Raw genomic sequence first — 27,248 nt, forward strand, 5'->3', positions numbered from 1 at the left:
TGGTATAACTCACAAACTCGCAGCTTAAAGCAGATAACCCGTAAGTTGGAGAGGAAATGGCGTCTCACTAATTTAGAAGATCTTCACTTAGCCTGGAAAAAGAGTCTGTTGCTCAGACAGTGGACTCATCTCTGTGCTTGTTCTGTTAGACCTCAGTGCTGCTTTTGATACTGTTGACCATAAAATTTTATTACAGAGATTAGAGCATGCCATAGGTATTAAAGGCACTGCGCTGCGGTGGTTTGAATCATATTTATCTAATAGATTACAATTTGTTCATGTAAATGGGGAATCTTCTTCACAGACTAAGGTTAATTATGGAGTTCCACAAGGTTCTGTGCTAGGACCAATTTTATTCACTTTATACATGCTTCCCTTAGGCAGTATTATTAGACGGCATTGCTTAAATTTTCATTGTTACGCAGATGATACCCAGCTTTATCTATCCATGAAGCCAGAGGACACACACCAATTAGCTAAACTGCAGGACTGTCTTACAGACATAAGGACATGGATGACCTCTAATTTCCTGCTTTTAAACTCAGATAAAACTGAAGTTATTGTACTTGGCCCCACAAATCTTAGAAACATGGTGTCTAACCAGATCCTTACTCTGGATGGCATTACCCTGACCTCTAGTAATACTGTGAGAAATCTTGGAGTCATTTTTGATCAGGATATGTCATTCAAAGCGCATATTAAACAAATATGTAAGACTGCTTTTTTGCATTTACGCAATATCTCTAAAATTAGAAAGGTCTTGTCTCAGAGTGATGCTGAAAAACTAATTCATGCATTTATTTCCTCTAGGCTGGACTATTGTAATTCATTATTATCAGGTTGTCCTAAAAGTTCCCTGAAAAGCCTTCAGTTAATTCAAAATGCTGCAGCTAGAGTACTGACGGGGACTAGAAGGAGAGAGCATATCTCACCCATATTGGCCTCTCTTCATTGGCTTCCTGTTAATTCTAGAATAGAATTTAAAATTCTTCTTCTTACTTATAAGGTTTTGAATAGTCAGGTCCCATCTTATCTTAGGGACCTCGTAGTGCCATATCACCCCAATGGAGCGCTTTGCTCTCAGACTGCAGGCTTACTTGTGGTTCCTGGGGTTTGTAAGAGTAGAATGGGAGGCAGAGCCTTCAGCTTTCAGGCTCCTCTCCTGTGGAACCAGCTCCCAATTCAGATCAGGGAGACAGACACCCTCTCTACTTTTAAGATTAGGCTTAAAACTTTCCTTTTTGCTAAAGCTTATAGTTAGGGCTGGATCAGGTGACCCTGAACCATCCCTTAGTTATGCTGCTATAGACGTAGACTGCTGGGGGGTTCCCATGATGCACTGTTTCTTTCTCTTTTTGCTCTGTATGCACCACTCTGCATTTAATCATTAGTGATCGATCTCTGCTCCCCTCCACAGCATGTCTTTTTCCTGGTTCTCTCCCTCAGCCCCAACCAGTCCCAGCAGAAGACTGCCCCTCCCTGAGCCTGGTTCTGCTGGAGGTTTCTTCCTGTTAAAAGGGAGTTTTTCCTTCCCACTGTAGCCAAGTGCTTGCTCACAGGGGGTCGTTTTGACCGTTGGGGTTTTACATAATTATTGTATGGCCTTGCCTTACAATATAAAGCGCCTTGGGGCAACTGTTTGTTGTGATTTGGCGCTATATAAAAAAATTGATTGATTGATTGAAATTGGAAGTCCCAAAAACCAGTTTTATTTGTTGTTATCTATCGTCCTGCTGGTCGTTACTGTGAGTTTCTCTGTGAATTTTCAGAACTTTTGTCTGACTTAGTGCTTAGCTCAGATAAGATAATTATAGTGGGCGATTTTAACATCCACATAGATGCCGAGAATGACAGCCTCAACACTGCATTTAATCTATTATTAGACTCAATTGGCTTTGCTCAAAATGTAAATGAGTCCACCCACCACTTTAATCATATCCTAGATCTTGTTCTGACTTATGGTATGGAAATTGAAGACTTAACAGTATTCCCTGAAAACTCCCTTCTGTCTGATCATTTCTTAATAACATTTACATTTACTCTGATGGACTACCCAGCAGTGGGAAATAAGTTTCATTACACTAGAAGTCTTTCAGAAAGCGCTGTAACTAGGTTTAAGGATATGATTCCTTCTTTATGTTCTCTAATGCCATATACCAACACAGTGCAGAGTAGCTACCAAAACTCTGTAAGTGAGATAGAGTACCTCGTCAATAGTTTTACATCCTCATTGAAGACAACTTTGGATGCTGTAGCTCCTCTGAAAAAGAGAGCTTTAAATCAGAAGTGCCTGACTCCGTGGTATAACTCACAAACTCGCAGCTTAAAGCAGATAACCCGTAAGTTGGAGAGGAAATGGCGTCTCACTAATTTAGAAGATCTTCACTTAGCCTGGAAAAAGAGTCTGTTGCTCAGACAGTGGACTCATCTCTGTGCTTGTTCTGTTAGACCTCAGTGCTGCTTTTGATACTGTTGACCATAAAATTTTATTACAGAGATTAGAGCATGCCATAGGTATTAAAGGCACTGCGCTGCGGTGGTTTGAATCATATTTATCTAATAGATTACAATTTGTTCATGTAAATGGGGAATCTTCTTCACAGACTAAGGTTAATTATGGAGTTCCACAAGGTTCTGTGCTAGGACCAATTTTATTCACTTTATACATGCTTCCCTTAGGCAGTATTATTAGACGGCATTGCTTAAATTTTCATTGTTACGCAGATGATACCCAGCTTTATCTATCCATGAAGCCAGAGGACACACACCAATTAGCTAAACTGCAGGACTGTCTTACAGACATAAGGACATGGATGACCTCTAATTTCCTGCTTTTAAACTCAGATAAAACTGAAGTTATTGTACTTGGCCCCACAAATCTTAGAAACATGGTGTCTAACCAGATCCTTACTCTGGATGGCATTACCCTGACCTCTAGTAATACTGTGAGAAATCTTGGAGTCATTTTTGATCAGGATATGTCATTCAAAGCGCATATTAAACAAATATGTAAGACTGCTTTTTTGCATTTACGCAATATCTCTAAAATTAGAAAGGTCTTGTCTCAGAGTGATGCTGAAAAACTAATTCATGCATTTATTTCCTCTAGGCTGGACTATTGTAATTCATTATTATCAGGTTGTCCTAAAAGTTCCCTGAAAAGCCTTCAGTTAATTCAAAATGCTGCAGCTAGAGTACTGACGGGGACTAGAAGGAGAGAGCATATCTCACCCATATTGGCCTCTCTTCATTGGCTTCCTGTTAATTCTAGAATAGAATTTAAAATTCTTCTTCTTACTTATAAGGTTTTGAATAATCAGGTCCCATCTTATCTTAGGGACCTCATAGTACCATATCACCTCAATAGAGCGCTTCGCTCTCAGACTGCAAGCTTACTTGTAGTTCCTAGGGTTTGTAAGAGTAGAATGGGAGGCAGAGCCTTCAGCTTTCAGGCTCCTCTCCTGTGGAACCAGCTCCCAATTCGGATCAGGGAGACAGACACCCTCTCTACTTTTAAGATTAGGCTTAAAACTTTCCTTTTTGCTAAAGCTTATAGTTAGGGCTGGATCGGGTGACCCTGAACCATCCCTTAGTTATGCTGCTATAGACTTAGACTGCTGGGGGGTTCCCATGATGCACTGAGTGTTTCTTTCTCTTTTTGCTCTGTATGCACCACTCTGCATTTAATCATTAGTGATTGATCTCTGCTCCCCTCCACAGCATGTCTTTTTCCTGGTTCTCTCCCTCAGCCCCAACCAGTCTCAGCAGAAGACTGCCCCTCCCTGAGCCTGGTTCTGCTGGAGGTTTCTTCCTGTTAAAAGGGAGTTTTTCCTTCCCACTGTCGCCAAATGCTTGCTCACAGGGGGTCGTTTTGACCGTTGGGGTTTTTACGTAATTATTGTATGGCCTTGCCTTACAATATAAAGCGCCTTGGGGCAACTGTTTGTTGTGATTTGGCGCTATATAAATAAAATTGATTGAATTGATTAATTGATTAAAGGTTTGGGTGGGCTGCAGAAGATTTTCAGATTTCAGAGTGTGCTGCAGCATTCTTAAGTCAGTCCAAAGTGTTGTTTCTCATAAGGTTTATATGTCCTTAAAATTCAATAAAAATCATAATATCATCACTAAAAGAGAGGGTCGTGATAAGAGCTGAACATTTTTGCCTACAACATTTGCTTAGAATACTGAACCACGAGGGCTGAAGAGGTTCAAGAGTTAAAAACATTGAAAGGATATCATATCCAAACCTCAGCTTATCTTCTAACTTCAGAGTGATGTACATCTGCTCCTGGATGCGGACATCGTTTACAAAAGTCTGCAAAGACAACAAGGTCAAATCAAACAAGAAAATGGTCACTTAGCATGAATGTGAACAAAAACAAAGTTATCAAAAATAGTGTAACATTTCATAGTATTACAGTATTAGTGCATAAGCCAAGCAAGTTCTATGTACCACTTATTGTGATAATACAGCAATTACAATCGAGTCTTGGTTTATACAGACTAGGGATGCACCGATACCACTTTTTTTTCCAGACTGAGTACAAGTACAAGTACATACATTTTGATATCGATACCAAGTACCAATACAAATACTTAATGATACCATTACAGTTTTATGATGACTCTGAAAATGTTTTATTCATCAGTTGTTCCTTACTTTTTGACTGTAACTGCTACAATATCATTAGCTTTGTTTTTATTTACAAACTTTCACTTAAATTATGTAACATCACTTTTTGACTACAACAAATTCTCCTTTAACATTGTGTGTTTCTTAACAAACATGACACTGCCAGACATCTCACTGAAATGTAACCCGTGGACTTCAGCACTACAAAATATAAATCACCAGGAACAGAACTGAAACTGTCCATCACTAACTTTATGTCTGTGAGGACTAAAAGCCTTTTATTGAAACTGTGAGGGGCAGATTCATTTTGATGAAAAGCAGGTTCTTTGCATTATCAGCTGTGAGCCTGTTTCTGTTTTTATCTACAACACTGAGCTAAACAGCCTTTCACTCTCCACACTATTTTTAAACATTTAATTAAATATGTACCAGTAACATAGACAAATACAAACCGTAAATGTTTTTCCCCCCAAATGTGGAACATGTAAATATTGAAGGAGCACGGCATACGGCGTGCACGGTGTTGCAACACGAGGCAAAACGGAGTAATTTTAACATTATTTATTTTATTTTTTTTGTGGTTCATGGGATAATTTCCTCACATTCAGACAGAATAGCCTGTTGCCTGTTGTTCTGATTATCTTGTTCCTGTGTGTAATACTTTTGTCAGTGGTTTTATGTTCTGTTTCAGTTATTTCCTGTTTATCTTACTTTAGTCATGTGTCTAGTTTCATTCCTACCTTTGTATATTCATTAGTTTTATTTCCTGTTTGCTTTTCTTTTGTCTTATGTTGAATTATCTGTTCATGGTTCCACATAGTTCCATTCTGGTTTGGTCTTAGTCTTCATTTTCTTCTTTTGCTCTTTTCAATTCTTACATTTGTTTCACGGTTTAATTCTTTGTTCCTTCATGTCAGGTTTTCTTTATTTTATTTCTTGTGTACTGGGACTTGGGTTTTGTTCATCTTTTGTCTTGGTGTTTTATTTGGATCACTGTGGTTAGGTTTACTATCTTGTCAGGTCCTGTTCACTTTGCATTTGTCTTCCTGCACTATCTTGCATCTGCTTCTCTCACCTTCACTGTAATTCTGTCTGCTCTGTCTTCTTCCACTCTCTTGACTCCTGTCTCACCTCTGTCGCATCTGACCACACCCCTTCCAGAACCTTCCCTGACACCTGTGCCTTGTTTCCCTAATTACTTGCACCTGTTATTTAAGCTCCTCACTTTCTCCACTCCCTGCTAGTTCATTGTGATTTTTTTGTCCACGTTCCAGCCTTTGTTTTTGCTCTGTATATGCCTTGCCATTTTTGACCGTGCTTTGTTTTTTGACCTTGCTCCTGCGTCTGCCCATGTATTGTGTCTCCTGGTATTTTTGAACCATGCTTGTTGTTGACTACGCCTCTGCCTGACCCCTGCCTGTGCCGCTGCTTCTTGGACTGCCTTTTTGTGTACCGAACCCCAGCCTGATTTTTGACATAAAGCCTTTAACGTATACCTCAGTATTCTGAGTCTGTATTTGTGTTCAACCTCCTTCTGTGCCACGCCTACCCAGCTCATGACAGGACGAACTAGCCAGAACCTGAACACAGCAGACTCAGACCGCCAACAGACTTTCCACGGTCACAAGCCTGGACATGACCGCAGTCAATGAAATCTTCTCTGACCTCGAATTTTTCTTCATCTGCTTCCGCAACTGCATCTCTCCAAGGGAGAAGTTTGACAATCTGGATCAGGCTTGGGAAGTGGTGGGCTGTTCGACTTTTACCCAGAATTAGAAGATCTGGATGAGATCTTCACTGCAAAGAGACTCCCAGATTGGATTACACATCCAGAGCTGCACCTGCCACCCAGTCATCAGCTTGCTGACAGTGATTCAGAGTGGGTTGATATGGATGATGACTCATCATCAGAAGCAGAAGGTCTCGCACTCCAAGAAATTGCAAATGTATTTTTCAAGATTCAAGATTTATTTTTTGAATATTTGGACAATCCAGAGCATGCACACAGACAAGTTTTTTCTGCACTAGACCAAATCCTGAGAGCAGAGCATGATATTGTGACTGCCTATCCAGACCTAGCAAATATAAAGACTTTTTTCAAGCAGGGCAGGGTTCCTACTTACATCGAGGATCCCATGAACTTTTTGTTTGAATCAGACCTGGATTATCCCTGCACTGACGCACCACGGTCAATCACTCTGTCAAATGCAGCAATCTCGTCTCCTCCTTTCGCACCGGCAAAGACTACGCCCATGCCACACCTGCTACCTGAGCCTGCACCTCAGCATCTCCCAGCACAATCGTTGGCTGCTCCACGACCACCTCCAGTACCAACGCCACGTAAACATCGAGCCCCACAGCTCCAGCACCCAGCACTTACATTTGCTCCACCCACGGAAGCTGAAGCTCCCATGTTGCCTGAACCTTCTGCACTGATCACTCCATCAGCAGACCCATCAGTAAAGGTTTTGTCACCACAGTACGTCTCTACCTACCCGCCTCCGCAATTGGCTGTGCGATCCACAACTCTGGCATCATCACTGCACCCGCCACAGATGATGTGCACGGCATGCCCAGCTGTAAGCTCTACAGCAGTACAAGCAGAGTCATCGTCAGCATGCATGCCACCAACTATGTCAGCAGCATGCTCAGCTGTAAGATCCTCAGCTGTGCAAACTAAACCAACGGCAGTGCACACAGACAACGAAGCGTCCCGCCGTCAGTTCCTCAGCTGTGCAAACCGAATCATCGGTAGTGCGCACGACACAGACAATGACGCGCCCAGCTGTCAGCTCCTCAACCATGCAAACCGAATCATCGCCGGCGCGTACGTCACAGACAACGACACGCCCAACTGTCAGCTCCTCAGCCATGCAAACCGAATCATCGGCAGTGCGCATGACACAGACAACGACGCGCCCAGCTTGTCAGCTCCTCAGCCATCGAAACCGAATCATCATCAGCGCGCATGCCACAGACAACGACGCGCCCAGCTGTCAGCTCCTCAGTTGTGCAAACCGAACCATCGTCAGTGCGCACGCCACAGACAACGATGCAGCCAGCTGTAAGCTTCTCTGCAGTGCTAATGGAATCATCAACTGTGAGTCCACCACATGAAACGTCTTCAGTGCTACCTCATCGCATCCAATCTTTTGAATCATTCTCAGAGAAAACAGTAGAATCCAAGACCAGCAGGACAGTGAGTTTTTCTTGTTTTTTCATATTGCTTATCTGTTTGTGTCTTCACCCAACTCTGTGCTTGTTGAATAGACAAATTCAAGTCCATTACCAATAATATGGTTTCATCCTTCCATGATGTTTTTTTACACCTGTCTTTTGTGTTTTTGGGAGGTATTATTTTTCTGGCTGTCTCATGGGTCATGTTTTTGGTAAATTGGATAGGCACTCCTCACTACTGGTCGTTTGACATGCCTCCCAAGTTTCTGAGTGTTTTATCTGGGTTTTGTTACCCCCTAGGTTTAGTTTGTGAAGGTATTCACCTTATGCACCTTTGGGGCTCAAACGTTCTTATTCAATGTCTGTATCTGGTTAGATCCTCTTGTGACTTGTGTACTAAGGTTTTGACTGTGATCTCCCATGTACTTCACCACAGACTCATTATATTTTTTGAGTCTTTAAACCATTTCCGTTTGTATCAGAAACGAGTTGACTACCTATATCGCTATTTTGTTCATTTTTTTCCAAATTCTTTGATGGGTTCAGGGGGTTTTGGTTAGGCCCAGGGCCTACTTGGTTGGGATTCTAGGAGTTTGCATTCTTATGTCAAGCAGGTTTCTTTTCCATATGGCTCTTTTTCTTGTTTACTTGGTTTGTGCATTTCTTTTCAATGGTTTCCTTTCTGTTTTAGTTTATTGTTTAGATGGTATTTTTCCACCCGGCCGTTTTTCATAGACCCTTCTTTCCATGGTTCTTTTGTTGATTCAGTCACTATGTTTTATCTCCGGAGTCGGTCATTATGTTGGTTCTCATGTATTTTACATTCTAGCATTACTCGGTTTCCATTCTCGGTAACCATCGTCTGCCAATTTTTCTCTCTGTGGCTTTTTTGGTTGGTTTGGATTTTGTTGATTGCCGTTTTGTTTAATTGTGCTTCCCCTTTGATGCGCCTCGTTTTCCTGCACGTTCACTCCTCTCTCAGCTCACCTGTAAGTATTGTAATCTCTCCTGCCTCGGGAAGCTCTGTAATGCCATAGCCTTGGGGAGGTTCAGTGTTGTGTCCACTTCGGTTGGCAAGGGTAGCTCCTGTCCTTCCTCTGATTCGATTGTGGTCCCTCGCCGGCCTCCTGGCCGGCCTCCTGACCCTGTCCTAGACTCTGTTAGCCGAACCAGTGTCTTCAGGCCCCAGCCGTGGTTCCCTGTGGGTCCTGTGGCTAGTCACCTGACGGCAGCATGAGCCGGTCATCCTCTTGGCCCACCCATGGCCTCTGCTATTGTCCGACCTCCTGACTCTCATTTTTTTCTTTTGCCTGCCGCCCGGTCACTCTCCTGGTTTTCTTTCTGCATTTCGTCCGTCTGTCGGCTGCCTGCCCTTTGTTCCATTGTTGAGGTGCGGGTTTCTGGGTCATTCTTGGTCATTTTATTTTAGTTATTAATCTAGTCTCATCATACTTTGGTTCTGATTATCTTGTTCCTGTAATACTTTTGTCAGTGGTTTTATGTTCTGTTTCAGTTATTTCCTGTTTATCTTACTTTAGTCATGTGTCTAGTTTCATTCCTACCTTTGTATATTCATTAGTTTTATTTCCTGTTTGCTTTTCTTTTGTCTTATGTTGAATTATCTGTTTGTGGTTCCACATAGTTCCATTCTGGTTTGGTCTTAGTCTTTATTTTCTTCTTTTGCTCTTTTCAATTCTTACATTTGTTTCATGGTTTAATTCTTTGTTCCTTCATGTCAGGTTTTCTTTATTTTATTTCTTGTGTATTGGGACTTGGGTTTTGTTCATCTTTTGTCTTGGTGTTTTATTTGGATCACTGTGGTTAGGTTTACTATCTTGTCAGGTCCTGTTCACTTTGCATTTGTCTTCCTGCACTATCTTGCATCTGCTTCTCTCACCTTCACTGTAATTCTGTCTGCTCTGTCTTCTTCCACTCTCTTGACTCCTGTCTCACCTCTGTCGCATCTGACCACACCCCTTCCAGAACCTTCCCTGACACCTGTGCCTTGTTTCCCTAATTACTTGCACCTGTTATTTAAACTCCTCACTTTCTCCACTCCCTGCTAGTTCATTGTGATTTTTTTGTCCACGTTCCAGCCTTTGTTTTTGCTCTGTATATGCCTTGCCATTTTTGACCGTGCTTTGTTTTTTGACCTTGCTCCTGCGTCTGCCCATGTATTGTCTCCTGGTATTTTTGAACCATGCTTGTTGTTGACTACGCCTCTGCCTGACCCCTGCCTGTGCCGCTGCTTCTTGGACTGCCTTTTTGTGTACCGAACCCCAGCCTGATTTTTGACATAAAGCCTTTAACGTATACCTCAGTATTTTGAGTCTGCATTTGTGTTCAACTTTCTTCTGTGCCATGCCTACCCAGCTCATGACACTGATCTGAGTTCTGAAGGAGAAACTGTGGTGCAAAGTGCCGAAGTCACAAAGGAAATTTTTTTCAGCCACACGATGAATGAAAGTATTTTGAGATGTTATGTTCCAAACTCAGGAGGATTTATGGGGATTATTTTTCTTCAAGACTGTATGATGATGAATTCCACTGAAGCAGGTAAGACTTTTTATTTACTGTGTGTTAATTTACTCTGCATGATGGACAGCGGCTTTCAGCCAATCAGTGGACAGCATTGACGGACGTATTTGACTTATGATTAAATTACATGGAAGCCTGTAATGATTCATAAATGAGCCACATCATTGTTAAAGCTGCAGTGTTCAAAACGTATGAAAAAAAATAGAGGTTATAGTCCAGAAATTTTGGAGCGTGAAAAGCCCACATTGAGAGGTTGACATCACACTGCTGTAAAGGGGTATTGGGTCATCACGTATCGGAAGTATTTTATGATTACAAGTACGAGCAAATGAATACAGGATTGGGCCAATACCCGATACTGGTATTGGGATCAGTGCATCCCTAATACAGACTACACAAAAATGTATGATAACCTTCCCAGAGTGGCAGCTACAGCCAGGTAGGAGTCAATGAAGGATTACACAGGGGTTAAAAACTGAAGTTGCTCCAATTTGGTAAAAATTGATGCAAATTACTGGTTGAGCTAACAGGATAGGCATTTTTTTTTTATTTTGACCCCGAAACAACAACAACAACAACAACAACCCCCCCCCAGAAACCTAAAGAGATTGCTTCAATTAGTAACACTTGAATTAATTAAGTGAATAAATTCTACTTGTTAAGTTATGGATCAAAATAATGAAGCATTTTGTTTTAAGTTGGTCAAACAATTCTTTTTTTCAGTGTGTATTTGACTGATACAGAAATGGCTATAGCTACCAGTCTGGAATGGTTATTATACATTTGTGTGTCTGCCATGGAATACTGATGCTGGACTGTAAATGGCTATACTAAAATACGGACTGGACTAAATGTAATGAAAGGGAGCAAAATAGAGCAAAATGGAGACTGATAATTATGAAATGTGGGTAAAATGTAATAAAATGGAGCGAAATGGGGACTGATCATTACAAAGTGGTGGTAAAATGTAACGAAATGGAGCAAAATAGAGCGAAATGGGGTGCGGCGATTTAGCCAGACTGACCCAGACTGACTCCAAATGTGAGTAAATTAAGTACTTTTTATTTATAATTTGGTGTTTTTTGTGGTATTGTGGAAATGCGAAAATGCACTCCTTACTCAAAATGGGTGGGTGTGTCATCTGGTGTTCAAAAAACTTCAGCTGACCCCATTTTGTAATTATCAGCCCCCGTTTCGCTCCATTTCGTTACATTTTGCCCATTTGGGATTTTAGTATGGCCAACTGTAAGTACTGTTTAACCATCTTAAGTGGTATTGAGGAGGACAAAATTGATTGCATACTCATGTACTTCATTCAATGCTTTCTTTCTTCTACGGATGAAGAAAGTCTGGTAAGAAAGAAAATTGCTGCTGCGCTCACACACTAAACGTTTAGCCCATTGTGGTGTGGAACCTCCACATATCCACTGACTCAGCAGGAGGAAGTTCCTGTGAATCCAGCATGCTTAGTGACACAGCTCTGACTCTGACATCTGGTCTGAGAGCTTCAGAGGATGTGAGGGATGTTCTGCATATGTGGCTAATCCGGTGGGCTGTGACTGAGTGAAAAACACCACACATGACTCACAACACGTGGCAACTGGTTTTACTGAGCTAGAACGTAAAACACATATGTTATGGGAGGCATCTATAAAGGTTGAATTACAGCGTTGTTAGAGGCACCATTGAAATTCCTGTTAAAAATTAGATATAATGTATGTTTAGCTTTGATGTTGTGAATTATTTGCTTCATAACAAAAGTTACACTTTCATCTATGTCTGTCGGTAGGTCCACAAAAATGAGCTGAGATCCATAAAAATCCACAAAAATGAGTGGAGAATTTTTCCTTTTTTGTTAAATTGAGTGTGCTGCAAAAACCTTTTTCATATAACTTGAATGAAAGGATCAATCTGGAATAGATATAATACTTTTAGACCAGCTTTACAAAAATGGGTGTAAGGTTGTTGTTATTATTATTATTATTATAACTTGTTTCAGAAGTACACTGGCAAGACAATTCTAGACAAAAATAGGATAGTTTGCAATGCTTTGGAGTTATAGAAACAGTATATAATGAAACTTTTTCCAAAAACCCAAGTTACCTTCAAATGTATTTAGAAATTTACTTCTTGTTTGCCTTCAAGACATTTTGCCACTCAGCCAAGCAATTTATTTATGGCCCCTTCACACGTAGTGTGACGTTTGGATGGTGTTTGGACGAAAACGGCGAAACAGTTCAAAATTAGCACACCACAAGACATCGCACCGACGGGCAGGCGTGCACAAACGCGGTACAAGAGCTCGTGCACGTGCCGGTGTCTTTCGGGCAGGAACACACAGTGTCAGCTGTGGCACATCGCACTGCTTATATGGAAGAAATATAAAAAAACAGCCGGTACCTGTGGGATCACATCGCGCCACTTATGTGGAATATAAAAAAATAAATAAAACCAGCTGGTACCTGTGGGACCACATCATGCCGCTTATGTGGAAAAAAAAAACAAAAAAACAAAACATACGACCCACTGGACGCGAACCCACGCCATCCAAAATCTGTAATTACCACTCAGAGACTTTACCACTGAGATGTTCTTTGAAAGCTGCGGGAATCTGCCTCATATCAGGAAGGACATGGAAGTATTGCAAAAAAATTAAAATCACACACCATATAAACACACCGCATTTATCAAGCGAGCAATACAAATATGAGCCGTCTATTTATCTGTAAATGACACATGGTCACAGACATACAGTCATGAAATGACATGAATGAGAAGCAGTTCGCTCATGTCATTCATGTCCACATCTGCTGGTGTGTCTCCAACCGGCCACGCACGCGTGTCTTGTGGACAATGCGCTGCAGGACACGGCGTCATGTGGAACAGAGCTCATGTAGGTGACGTGACAGTGAGATCACCTGCTGCATGTTCTGATCTGACGGCCCATTTCAACCTGGGAGCAATGTGTCCATGTGCGTACCATGCATGCGCTAGCGTGCTGCAGCATGTCACCGTGATATACGTTTTTATTTATGTCCACTTTATAACAGCAAACAGACACGCGCATCACAGTGGGCAGTTGTTTGTCCATGTCCGTCCAAACACAGTACGTGGTGTCCAGTGGGAATGTCCAGATCCACAGATTTCCACACCGCTTCAATGGGAGGACACACCTTCTGTCATCTCAGTGCACACACCTAAGCCACACTCATGTGAGACTTAGACAAATTTCTCTGCAAGTATGAAAGTGACTGTCTGCAGTCTGCTGTCATGCCAAGAGTGCGACTGGCCACACGTTCGAAGTGCCATGTGAGCGGTGTTACATGTTCATGTGCGTCACCTGGAATTTGGCCGGCACCTGCCGTGAGATAGATGGTGCAATTATTTCGCACAGCGCACACTTGGTCTTCTAGGCGCTTAGGTGCGCAAATAGTTGTAGCAACAAGTGTACGAGGCGTTGCAGGCAGGGACGACATTATGCGGTTTGCACACGATTCCTGCGTCATGCGCACTGTGTGCACTTCTTCCAAACTTCACACTATGTGTGAAGGGGCCTTTAGTTTTGCTGAAGATGTGACTTGGAGGATTGGAGAAACATCTGGAAGATCAACAGTAAGTAAAGCTAGTGTTAACTTCGAAATATCTCCTACCTGGCCAAAGAGGAAATTTCACCAGCAGACAATCCAACAGTAATCAAGTTACAATGATACAAAGAGACAGAAGTAATTCCTTCCCATTTCAGAACCTCAAAACATAAAATTACCTGAAAAAAAAAATCATTAAATAGTTGGCAACTGTTTTTTATTATTATATTTTTACAATCAGTTACGTGACTAATCATTTCTAAATTAATTTACATTTAGCTATTCTGTGTCAGTCTTTTTTCTCTATGTCTGCTTCACTTTGAAGCCGTCTATATTTCCCTAAATGCCTTTTTAACAGCCATACATGGTTTGAACAACTGTTTTTTTCTGCCTTGTTTCGTGGATGAATCTATGGATCACAGGCCCCTGAAGAAGTAATTAGCATAATTGGTTTGGTTTCCAATTTACCTTAGCCACGATATTAATCATCATTAGCACAGAGACTGATCGAGGTGTAACAACTGGTAATCCTACATGTAATCCCTTACAAAACAATAAATTAACCTTTAGCCCTTTTTTCTATAAAGTTTCTCAGTCATCCTTGGAGGAGATATCTAGAGGTTTCCTCTGCAGCATCTTGTTGGTCTTCAAGACGTTTTGCCTCTCTTCCAAATTACTTTAGTCAATTTCGCTTCTTTTTTTCTGTATTTTTGCTTCTCCTAATATCAGTATCCACTTAACTCTAAACCTTTCGTTCCTCCTTCAGTCGCTGAAAGTCTAATTTCTCACCACCTGTTGCCATCATGTGACCGTCACCTCTTTCCTTTATTATCTTTACCTCTTGTCAAACATATTTCTATGTACTCACCCCATTCAGGCTGCCCAGGTCCTTGACCTTGTGTTCATCTGTCCCGGCCTCATAGTTGATGACAGCGTGCTGCTTATCAACACTCCGGGACTGTCAATAAAATAAAAGTTATGGTTGTGTCAATTTAATGTGATTACTGAGATGTGCTCTTTGAGATCAGATTCCATCTGTCCATATTTAATAAGGTTTTCTGTGTCACTGAGCAGACACCTTAATTGATTTGTCATATTCTATTTTAACATTTATTTTTGTTTGAGCAAATAGGCTATTGTCAGACTGCAGAGAACATGAGCCCGTGTGTTACATAAAATAAACATTATGAAGGCCACCATATGTGGAGCAAACTGCTCTGCTAATGACCATTCTATGTCAAGAATGTGAGTCTAGTCTTGATATGTTAGTGCTAGATATGTTAAACTCTTACGCCACAGCAGCGCAGGTATTTCAATGTCTCTAACACTGTGCGCACATTCTGTATAAACACATATGCACATTCATGCACAGCTGCATTGGCGCTCAAACACACAGACGCAAGCACACAAAATAAGATAAGAGAAGCAAGGAGCAAAGAGGGGCTGAGGTCAAAGCATTGATTTTCTGTAGCTCCAGATTTGTGCCCATCAGCTGTTTTGAAGAGAGGGGGAGAAAAATACCCCTCTGTTTAAAAATAAATAAATAAATACCTGTCTTTTGAGTGGTGGAACAAAAATTCAGTTCATTGAGGGTTAGACAGAAAGACTTGGTGGAATTTGATAAGTATTAGTGTCACAGAATTTTTATGACTATATCCAGGCATTGCCTCAGAGATAAGCAATTTCCCATGTCCTCTAAATGTCTGACAGGAAGGTCTTCAGATAAGCCACATCAATAAAATTCTCAAAATACACAGACGTTTTATCCTGGATTAGTTTATCTTCAGAGGGTGTTTGGTACTAGGTCTCTTTGAGGGATCCTTTAGTACCGCTGGAATGACTTTATGTCAAACTGTTACGTGTGGAGACTCAGATGAGGAGTAGTACTTGCATTGTGTGGAAACACTAGCTAGATTTTGAGACATGTAGTGCACTTCTCTAGGCACGACCCGGCACGCAGATGACTGAGTGTTGACCCCAGCGGCTGAGGAAGCTCAAGGGGGACACCCATGTTTCACCTGACTGCAGCAGATAGATGGTTACTTTTGAGCAGTGGGGATGGACCGGCTGTCTGCCATCCAGGACTCATGAACAACAAGAAACACATCAGTTGCTTTGTGTAAGTAAATAGAGACTTCCCACAGGTTTGTGACAGAAATTAAAGACTGATCAAAATACAGGTTAGGAACCTAACCACATTTCAATGTTGTGTCAGTGTTGTATATTCGTTACATCGGGAGATAAAGATTGGGGGTGATGTCGATATCATGTTGACTAACATCAAAACAAAATACCAAATTTGGTACCAAAGTTGATACAACATCACAGTGCCCACTGTGCTTGCATACAAATCCATTAAGGTGCATTTACACATAAGCAAGACGCGTTACGAATGTCATTTTTCTGTCATTCGTGACACATTCCTGACATTCTTAATGTGACTTAACGCATCTGAATAGGTTTCTTAATAGTGCGTGTTGGTGCGTGATATTCTTGGAGCATGTTTTTGCCTGTCAAAAAATCTTCCACGAATGTCACACACCACCCTCATTTCGTCTCACGTCGTGGAGGTCGCAACTGAACATATTGATGAGTACTAATCCTTAATAGAACGTGACAACGTTCGTAGTGGTTCCTGTGATGGTTCTTGGAGCCCAAACTGTCACGTGTTATTACGAAGTGACACAGAAACTGTCAAGTTTTGACACGACTTGTAACGCGGCGTCACATTTCACTGCGCGCCACGACAAATCAGTTTTCTGTCACGTGCGCACAATTAAACTCGGCTCCAAATGTCGTTCCACAGTTCCTGCTGAAGCTCCTCAGGACGCTCCTGCAGGTGTTCCACCTGCTGTTGTAACTGATGAGCGGGAGAACGAGTCTGAGCCAGAGGAACCAGAGGAGCCTCACGTGCTGCCCGACATCTCTCCTCCAGTCCGGCAGAGGAAGAAGTGTGCACACAATTAAACCCTGCTGCACAACATTCAGTTTGACTGCTGACACCAAGTCGGCTAAAAGTCAAATTTCAGTGCTCTTCAGCGCGCTCCTGCAGGTGTTCTACCTGCTGCATGTGCCTGATGTTTGGGAAATGCGCCAGACGAGAACGGCATAAAGCCAAACATCTGGCGCTGTCCTCCTCCTCCTCTTTGCGCCACTCCATGGCACAGAGCACAACTACGCATGCAGTCACAAAGTTCTTTTGAAAAACTGGAGCGATCTGAATTCGGTTGGATGAATATGGGTGTGTGTGTGGAGACAATTCACCTCGTTCACAACGTGACAGAACTTAACGATGTGCTGTTACACGCAATAGCGCGTAACAACGCGGAACACTATTCTTGACCGTGCGTAATGGTTCCTGATAATTCTCCGGCAACACGTGCCATTAATCGTAACGTGTGGTAACAGGTTGCAGCAGTTCCTGAGGACACCTGACACCTCTGCCCCAAATAATCATATTTATGATCAGCGGCCAAGAATGTGTACTTCGTGGCATTCGTGACTTGTCGTCGTTATGTGTAAATGCAGCATTAACAAAACTCAAGCTATTGTAGAGCTGAAGCACCTTCCCAAAGTGAACGGTGTCTTATCTGCACCCAGTAATACTGTCCAAAACTATGTTCATGTTTAAGCACAGCCTTAATCTCAGTGTAATCAGTCATAGATCATGTTTCTCACAGCTTGGGAATGAAAATGCTGCAAGATTTAAAGGGTGGGATATTTGGAACAAAGTTACTCAGTGTTGCTTCTCAGATAGGAGTTACTTTTTTTCATACCCATCAGGTTGACTATGCCAACAAACTGTGATACACATAAAGGGCATGGTTTTCTAAGAAGCCAAAAACTAGTAGTGCCAATAAACCAACTGTTCTGTGCATGATGTTATTCAGATTACAATAAGTCAACCCAACGTAACTGTCAACTGTACCTCACACCACATAAGTCTCTGATTTAAATATACTGGCTATACAAGCAAGGTGTGACAAATAGGAGAATACAACATAACATCAAATATATCTGTAGAGGCACGTGAGAGGCAAATACAGAAAAATGCTTAAAATGCCGGGGGTCAAGAGGGCCCTGGTCAGGGGGCCAAAGTTGAAGGGTTTTAGCCATGCTAATGCTCCCCAGAACCATTTTTCTACAGTGAATTTGCAAAATATCTGGCTTATAATTAAAATGGAGTGCAACAAATAAAAATTTCAAAAGGGCAGTGAGAAAAAAATGTATTTAACTGTGGGTCATACATACGATACTACCATACTGCATGCAACTCTAACCAGATGGGTTCTTGCAATTCTCATATCATTTTAATGAGAGAATGATTGCCTTGTTGTACATGATATAAAATGGATGTACTCACGCACAGGATTCTATGCAAAAGTTCTCAAAATATATGAACAAACACATGGGAAAACGTGAATAAGTTCCATGAAAATACTTCTCACAGAATTTAACCTATTTTCAATATTCAAGATTGTCAATAGTTCCACTTTGCAAGTTGTGGTACTTGTATGGTATGATCAATATCATCCCAGGTTAATTTTTTATTTGCCTTTGCTTTCTGTGCTTTTTTGTGCATTGATTTAATATGAGCCTGTCTATCTCTCTTAGCTGCGGCTGCTGCAGCCTGCATGCATTTCCTGTCTGCCTGTACATCCTCTGTAAATCCACATCATCACTTTGACTGATTTTATTTAGTAAGGTCAATGTAAGTACATAATATAATTGTAAATCCATGTAAATGTAAATACATTCCATGTTTTCTGAATAAATACTATATATAAATATCAAATATTTATTTGGAAATAGCACATTCTTCTGTGATGGATGCACTAAAAAGATGCAAGCAAATTTCCCAACAAAACCTACAAAGCCACACAGCAACTAAAGAAACTGTGATAACAGTCAGTCAGTCATATGAGCATTGAAAGGTAAATGTCTTCTGTCTGTTTTCTTATTTACATTATAAGACGGTCGTGTTTGCAATGTGCAGCCACATGAAGAGGCCTTTGCGGTACAACTATAAGCAGCTGACTCAAGTGCAAAAAGCCCAAAAGTGTACTCAATCTGCATGACTTCCCTCGTCGTCTAATGAAGCAGTCCAGAGATATCACTAGGATACAGGAGTGGTTGAACCCCAGGTCATTAGAGACATATTAGGGAAAGTGTTTGGAAACTAAAACAGATGCTTTACAGCTCAGCATGCTTCAGTAAATTGTGAGCCTCATTACTTTCTTCTTGAAGTATCCTCATCAAAGACCAGGAGCACTAAAGGGCGGAGGCCAGCTGGTAAAGTAATAAAAACAGTCATCAGCAGCCTGCAAGGCTCACAAAGTCACTTTAACTGTTGCCCTGAAGCATCTTCATAGATTAACCACAATAGATTAGGTTACAGTGCATGCATATTTCAGCAAGCAAAATTTAAAATGTCATACTTACTTTCAAAAGCATTAATTAGCAGTTTTATACACCCAACAGAATCCTAAAGTCGAAAAATCTTGTTATAACGGTGTAAACAGTCACGATGATTTCATCAGTTAGGGAAGACGCCAGGTCATGTCGAATAAGTAAAACTCCTCTCACTGTGTAATGTAGTAACAGGGATGACTGCCCGCTCTGCACAGTATAACTGACTCAGATAAGATCTAACTCAAGAGGTATCTGCCCCACTTTCTATTCATAGTCCAAAGACTAGATGTACACACGAGCAAACATGTGTCCTCTCTGTTTGTATGCACACATACACAGCAACATGCAACCAGTACACACCGCAGTATATCTAACATGCTTTGACCTCCAATTAAATGTCTGTTAAAAGAATGAGTTCTAGTTTGGTGACAGATATTAGTTACTGTTTGACAGTTAACCATTTTATGAGCAAAATAAAGACATAAACCAGGTTTGTGATCACGCAGAAATTCAGGTTTTTATTGTAATTATCACAGTGAGCTCACCCATAGAAATGTCGGCAGATTGAGGGGTTCTCTGGTGTATTTATGCACTGTGTGTAAATGGACTGACATATGTTGGGTCTCACCTGCAACATGAGCTCGCAGTCGTCTCTACCGACAAATATCATTTCCCGAGGGAGCCGGTGGCGAGTCCCTCCGCTGCTCACCAGGAACCAGGAGGTCACACTCATCTCTGCAACCTGCTGCTGCCACTGGTATGCTCCTACTGGGACCACTAAGACACAATTATGGTCATCTTTTAAGCAGCTCCATAAGCATTGTTTATTTTGAAACAATGACCTAACAGAGTGAAATATTTAGAATTAAGAACATCAGCAGCACCTCTTCTTTGCTGGCAGCTGATCTGACTGACATTTACTTGGGTTAGCAATGCAAACTATCTAAAACATTAAATGTTGGTTCTTTGGTATAAAAAGCGTATTGCGTACTCAGGGTTCAATGGACCACAAAACCTCCAGTCCTGATAAATGAAGCCAATGTGGAAGTGCCAAAGATTGCAGTTCCTTGAATGGCCGCTTGATGGCTCCAAAAGCAAGTCACTCCGCATAGACCCCCATGTTAAAATACGCACTTTACAGCAGAAACATGTTTACAGCCTGGTACAAAAAACCCCCCAATCAATTAAACAAATACACACAAAAAAAAAAAAAATAGAGGTGGGACTCTTTAGGCAATTCTCACAATTCAAACTGATTAGTATTCAGAGGCCTGCAATTCGATTGTAAAATGATTATCAATGCATCTTGATGCATCTTTTATTGTCTATACAGGATTTATTTTTTCTCATTGTACAACAACGTGGTACTTTTCAAATCAAAGTATTTGTAATGATCCATAATTAATTAATTTCCAATGAATTGTTTAACAGCTCAGTCATGTTTGTACAAACTGTGTACAAACATGACTAATTCCATATCCGAAAAGCCGGGGGGGGCTCTTGCCTCTCAATGCCACCTGCTAAAACTGCCTGTGTAAGTGTGGCTTCAGAGTGACTCTTGTTTGAATTATTACCACATCAGCAAAGGTCAGACTCATATTTGCAATTTCTTTCAGCTTTCAAGTTCAGCTCATCATGGTGTGTGTGCATATACTGTGCTACACTAATGAAGATAATTGTTTTGTTGTATCACAGAGGTAAAGGAAAGACAATCCAGTTTTGTTTAGTTTTTTAATATTGAAAAATTAATTTACCAACTTCTACAACATACCTCTGGGCCAGGTTGCTCAGTGCTGAGAGACCACTGACAGAACAGCACAGCTAGGCCATCCTGAAGGGCGAAAAAAGAAAAAACTTTCAACTTTTGTTCTTTCTGTTTTCCATTGTACTCTGTTTCTGAGGAAATGAATGGATATGTATGATGTCTTTGTTTTTTCAAGGTAAAGGCTGAGTTTCCCTTGTCTGGTATGAAGGCTGTAGAGTAAGGATATACAGTGTTGTACACGGTATATCACTCAGGGGCATTTTTTGTTTGTTTGTTTTTTTTACAATTTTGAGCTATAAAAGTGAAGTTAAACTGACTGTGAAAAAAGATAAGAAAAATTTGATTCAGCAAGGCTCCATAGAGTAAAATGTAAATATTAGTGGCGATACACAGAATCCTAACATTCCCTGCCTTCTCTTGTTTTGCCAGAAGAATGAGAACTCAGAGGAAGAATTAAAATGAGTAGGAGGTCATGCAATGTGATACCTGACAGTTTAAGGCTGGAAATGAACACTAAGCTACGACGGGTGAGATGTATCCTCGCTTGCTCTGCCTGCCCACCCTGATCATTGCCAGATGTTAAAGAAGGAAGTGATGTAGGAATGTTGGCTAGCCTCCACAGCAGGACAGTTATTTTTCCTCCTCCCCTCCTTCTCTTTCACATGAGCTGGAAAGGAGGTCAAAACCAGCCGCTCTGACTTTCTAACTGACATGACAGCAGTTAAGACAAACTGGCTGGCACCTCTACAACTCTACGGTTGTTTTGTTGTTGACTGACTACCAACTAACTGATCTTTAGCTGTGCTGAAAAAAAAAAATTGGAAAATAAAATTTCATGAAGCAAGCAAAACTTGTATATTAAATACTTGGCTACTATATTATTATTACATTTATTTCCAAAATAGCAGCATTTTGAATGTTTCACATTATAACATAAAGTATGAAGACACAGAATGGGGCCGTTCTAAATTTGAGCGGATATAAGTGGAAAATGTATTCAGTCTTTTATGTTTCAAAATTCAACTGTCAGTATGGGATTAGTACTTTGGTTTATACCTGAAGTTTTAATTCTTTTCATAATTCTTTATTTCAAAATCAGATGTGTTTTTGAAAAGGAATCATTCAAAGCAATTTTAGCAAGTCAAATGTGTTTTTAAAACTACCAAGAAAAGCCCATCAGAGAGGGAATTAAAGATTTTGAGCTAAGCTCTTTCTCACTTCACCTTATAAGTACTGAGTAAAACAACTCAGTAATCCCTTAACCATCCATACACCTCTGATGAAAAACTGTGTGAAACTTTACAAACCACAACGCCACTAAAAGCTGTTTCTGGTGGCCTCAGCTCTTCATCACTGTACCAGCTCAACTACTTTACCTGATCTGTAAAACATTACATTAACAAGCATTCATCAGTTATGAAGCAATATTTAGTTGGGCGCTAAGTTTTTATTGGCACTTTTATGATAAGAGTAAGTAAAGTATAGAGCTTGAAATAAGTGGACAGAGAGAGGTGAGAAGTCATAAGACTGATAGTTTCAAGTTTAAATGCAAGAAATTATACCTGAAGAGAACTACAACTGAAACTGGAAATCTGTCAGACATAATACACCCAAACAAAAGAATACATCCCTATCCCAAGTTGCTTATACAACCCCTGGCAAAAACTATGGAATCACCGGCCTCGGAGAATGTTCATTCAGTTGTTTAATTTTGTAGAAAAAAAGCAGATCACAGACATGACACAAAACTAAAGTCATTTCAAATGGCAACTTTCTGGCTTTAAGAAACACTATAAGAAATCAAGAAAAAAAATTGTGGCAGTCAGTAACGGTTACTTTTTTTAGACCAAGCAGAGGGGAAAAAAAAATATGGACTCACTTCACTCAATTCTGAGGAATAAATTATGGAACCAACCTGTAAATTTTCATCCCCAAACCTAACACCTGCATCAAATCAGATCTGTTCGTTAGTCTGCATCTAAAAAGGAGTGATCACACCTTGGAGAGCTGTTGCACCAAGTGGACTGACATGAATCATGGCTCCAACACGAGAGATGTCAATTGAAACAAAGGAGAGGATTATCAAACTCTTAAAAGAGGGTAAATCATCACGCAATGTTGCAAAAGATGTTGGTTGTTCACAGTCAGCTGTGTCTAAACTCTGGACCAAATACAAACAACATGGGAAGGTTGTTAAAGGCAAACATACTGGTAGACCAAGGAAGACATCAAAGCGTCAAGACAGATAACTTAAAGCAATATGTCTCAAAAATCAAAATGCACAACAAAACAAATGAGGAACGAATGGGAGGAAACTGGAGTCAACGTCTGTGACCGAACTGTAAGAAACCGCCTAAAGGAAATGGGATTTACATGCAGAAAAGCTATACGAAAGCCATCATTAATACCTAAACAGAAAAAAACAAGGTTACAATGGGCTAAGGAAAAGCAATCATGGACTGTGGATGACTGGAGGAAAGTCATATTCAGTGAAATTAAAGTCATTTCAAATTACCCTATGTGACTTTTTGCAAGGAATGTTTTCACAGTTTTTGCTCTATGGCAAGATGCATTATCATCTTGAAAAATGATTTCATCATCCCCTAACATCCTTTCAATTGATGGGATAAGAAACGTGTCCAAAATATCAACGTAAACTTGTGCATTTATTGATGATATAATGACAGCCATCTCCCCAGTGCCTTTACCTGACATGCAGCCCCATATCATCAATGACTGTGGAAATTTACATGTTCTCTTCAGGCAGTCATCTTTATAAATCTCATTGGAACGGCACCAAACAAAAGTTCCAGCATCATCACCTTGCCCAATGCAGATTCGAGATTCATCACTGAATATGACTTTCATCCAGTCATCCACAGTCCACGATTGCTTTTCCTTAGCCCATTGTAACCTTGTTTTTTCTGTTTAGGTGTTAATGATGGCTTTCGTTTAGCTTTTCTATACGTAAATCCCATTTCCTTTAGGCGGTTTCTTACAGTGTGGTCACAGGCGTTGACTCCAGTTTCCTCCCATTTGTTTTGTTGTGCATTTTCGATTTTTGAGACATATTGCTTCAAGTTTTCTGTCTTGATGCTTTGATGTCTTCCTTGGTCTACCAGTATGTTTGCCTTTAACAACCTTCCCATGTTGTTTGTATTTGGTCCAGAGTTTAGACACAGCTGACTGTGAACAACCAACATCTTTTGCAACATTGCGTGATGATTTACCCTCTTTTAAGAGTTTGATAATCCTCTCCTTTGTTTCAATTGACATCTCTCGTGTTGGAGCCATGATTCATGTCAGTCCACTTCGTGCAACAGCTCTCCAAGGTGTGAGTACTCCTTTTTAGATGCAGACTAACGAGCAGATCTGATTTGATGCAGGTGTAAGTTTTGGGGATGAAAATTTACAGGGTGATTCCATAATTTAATCCTCAGAATTGAGTGAGTCCATATTTTTTTCCCTCTGCTTGGTCTAAAAAAGTAACCGTTACTGACTGCAAATGTACTGTACTGTACTGCAACTGTACTGTATGTCTCTACTGAGGGCTCTTGGGTAAGTCTGGAGTCACAAGTCTGGAGTCTGGAGTTACTTTGAAAGACTTAAGATGAGGAGTATCACTTGCATTGTGAAGGAATGTCAGCGATGACATTTTATACATTGCAGTTTGTATTTTCCAATTGTAGTAATGCTAAGTGTGAGATATTGCCAAAATAGAACATACTCGTATACTGTGTTTCAAGACAAACATTATTTATCATCACATAGAGTTCATCACTTGTCAGAGCTGGAACAAAAAGGGGTTTTGTGATTTATTTGGCACGGTTGTTGTGCGTTACCTGTGCTGCTCCACAGCCTGTCTAGTGGATTTTTATTTTATTTTAGCACTGTTGTCGTGCGTTACCTGTGCTGCTCCACAGCCTGTCTAGTGGATTTTTATTTTGTTTTAGCACTGTTGTCGTGCGTTGCCTGTGCTGCTCCACAGCCTGTCCAGTGGATTTTATTTTTATTTATTTTATTTTTTAGCACTGTTGTTGTGCGTTACCTGTGCTGCTCCACAGCCTGTCCAGTGGATTTTTATTTTTATTTTATTTTTTAGCACTGTTGTTGTGCGTTACCTGTGCTGCTCCACAGCCTGTCTAGTGGATTTTTATTTTATTTTAGCACTGTTGTCGTGCGTTACCTGTGCTGCTCCACAGCCTGTCTAGTGTCGGATTCCCTGTTTGGGAATCCGCTAGCTTAGCGTAGCTACTAGCTCTTAGCCGTTTTAGCATGGCGGCTTCTCCTGTCTCTCCCGTACTTTTCTGCTCTGGGTGTGAAATGTTTAGTTATTCCTCGGCCTCTTTTAGCAGTAACGGTACATGTAATAAGTGCAGCTTATTCGTAGCTTTGGAGGCCAGGCTGGGCGAATTGGAGGCTCGGCTCCGCACCGTGGAAAACTCTACAGCTAGCCAGGCCCCTGTAGTCGGTGCGGACCAAGGTAGCTTAGCCGCCGTTAGTTCCCCCCTGGCAGACCCCGTGCAGTCGGGAAGGCAGGCTGACTGGGTGACTGTGAGGAGGAAGCGTAGCCCTAAACAGAAGCCCCGTGTACACCGTCAACCCGTTCACATCTCTAACCGTTTTTCCCCACTCGACGATACACTCGCCGAGGATCAAACTCTGGTTATTGGTGACTCTGTTTTGAGAAATGTGAAGTTAGCGACACCAGCAACCATTGTCAATTGTCTTCCGGGGGCCAGAGCAGGCGACATCGAAGGACATTTGAAATTGCTGGCTAAGGCTAAGCGTAAATTTGGTAAGATTGTAATTCACGTCGGCAGTAATGACACTCGGTTACGCCAATCGGAGGTCACTAAAATTAACATTGAATCGGTGTGTAACTTTGCAAAAACAATGTCGGACTCTGTTGTTTTCTCTGGGCCCCTCCCCAATCAGACCGGGAGTGACATGTTTAGCCGCATGTTCTCCTTGAATTGCTGGCTGTCTGAGTGGTGTCCAAAAAATGAGGTGGGCTTCATTGATAATTGGCAAAGCTTCTGGGGAAAACCTGGTCTTGTTAGGAGAGACGGCATCCATCCCACTTTAGAGGGAGCAGCTCTCATTTCTAGAAATCTGGCCAATTTTTTGGGATCCTCCAAACTGTGACTGTCTAGCGTTGGGACCAGGAGGCAGAGCTGTGGTCTTATACACCTCTCTGCAGCTTCTCTCCCCCTGCCATCCCCCTATTACCCCATCACCGTAGAGACGGTGCCTGCTCCCAGACCACCAATAACTAGCAAAAATCTATTTAAGCATAAAAATTCAAAAAGAAAAAATAATATAGCACCTTCAATTGCACCACAGACTAAAACAGTTAAATGTGGTCTATTAAACATTAGGTCTCTTTCTTCTAAGTCCCTGTTGGTAAATGATATAATAATTGATCAACGTATTGATTTATTCTGCCTAACAGAAACTTGGTTACAGCAGGATGAATATGTTAGTTTAAATGAGTCAACACCCCCGAGTCACACTAACTGTCAGAATGCTCGTAGCACGGGCCGGGGCGGAGGATTAGCAGCAATCTTCCATTCCAGCTTATTAATTAATCAAAAACCTAGACAGAGCTTTAATTCATTTGAAAGCTTGTCTCTTAGTCTTGTCCATCCAAATTGGAAGTCCCAAAAACCAGTTTTATTTGTTATTATCTATCGTCCACCTGGTCGTTACTGTGAGTTTCTCTGTGAATTTTCAGACCTTTTGTCTGACTTAGTGCTTAGCTCAGATAAGATAATTATAGTGGGCGATTTTAACATCCACACAGATGCTGAGAATAACAGCCTCAACACTGCATTTAATCTATTATTAGACTCTATCGGCTTTGCTCAAAAAGTAAATGAGTCCACCCACCACTTTAATCATATTTTAGATCTTGTTCTGACTTATGGTATGGAAATAGAAGACTTAACAGTATTCCCTGAAAACTCCCTTTTGTCTGATCATTTTTTAATAACATTTACATTTACCCTGATGGACTACCCTGCAGTGGGGAATAAGTTTCATTACACTAGAAGTCTTTCAGAAAGCGCTGTAACTAGGTTTAAGGATATGATTCCTTCTTTATGTTCTCTAATGTCATATACCAACACAGAGC

The 27,248-nt window shown here is 41.0% G+C and overlaps 1 protein-coding gene and 1 long non-coding RNA gene across 2 annotated transcripts in view; one reads left to right on the forward strand and one right to left on the reverse strand.

Annotated features, from left to right (window-relative positions):
* Positions 1-27,248, reverse strand: part of LOC117523241 (centrosomal protein of 170 kDa-like) — a 118,097-nt gene that overhangs the window by 60,844 nt on the left and 30,005 nt on the right. The window contains 4 exon segments of the mRNA XM_034184702.1: positions 4,240-4,318; positions 14,804-14,893; positions 19,976-20,124; positions 21,119-21,178. Coding sequence (XP_034040593.1) covers positions 4,240-4,318; positions 14,804-14,893; positions 19,976-20,080 — 274 coding nt within the window. The 5' untranslated portion in view covers positions 20,081-20,124; positions 21,119-21,178.
* Positions 6,587-11,046, forward strand: LOC117523244. Its single transcript, XR_004564451.1, has 3 exons — positions 6,587-6,648; positions 7,804-7,848; positions 11,036-11,046. It is a non-coding gene; the product is annotated as an uncharacterized LOC117523244 (long non-coding RNA).

Source organism: Thalassophryne amazonica, chromosome 13 (assembly GCF_902500255.1).
Source record: "Thalassophryne amazonica chromosome 13, fThaAma1.1, whole genome shotgun sequence".
NCBI classification, from domain to species: domain Eukaryota; kingdom Metazoa; phylum Chordata; class Actinopteri; order Batrachoidiformes; family Batrachoididae; genus Thalassophryne; species Thalassophryne amazonica.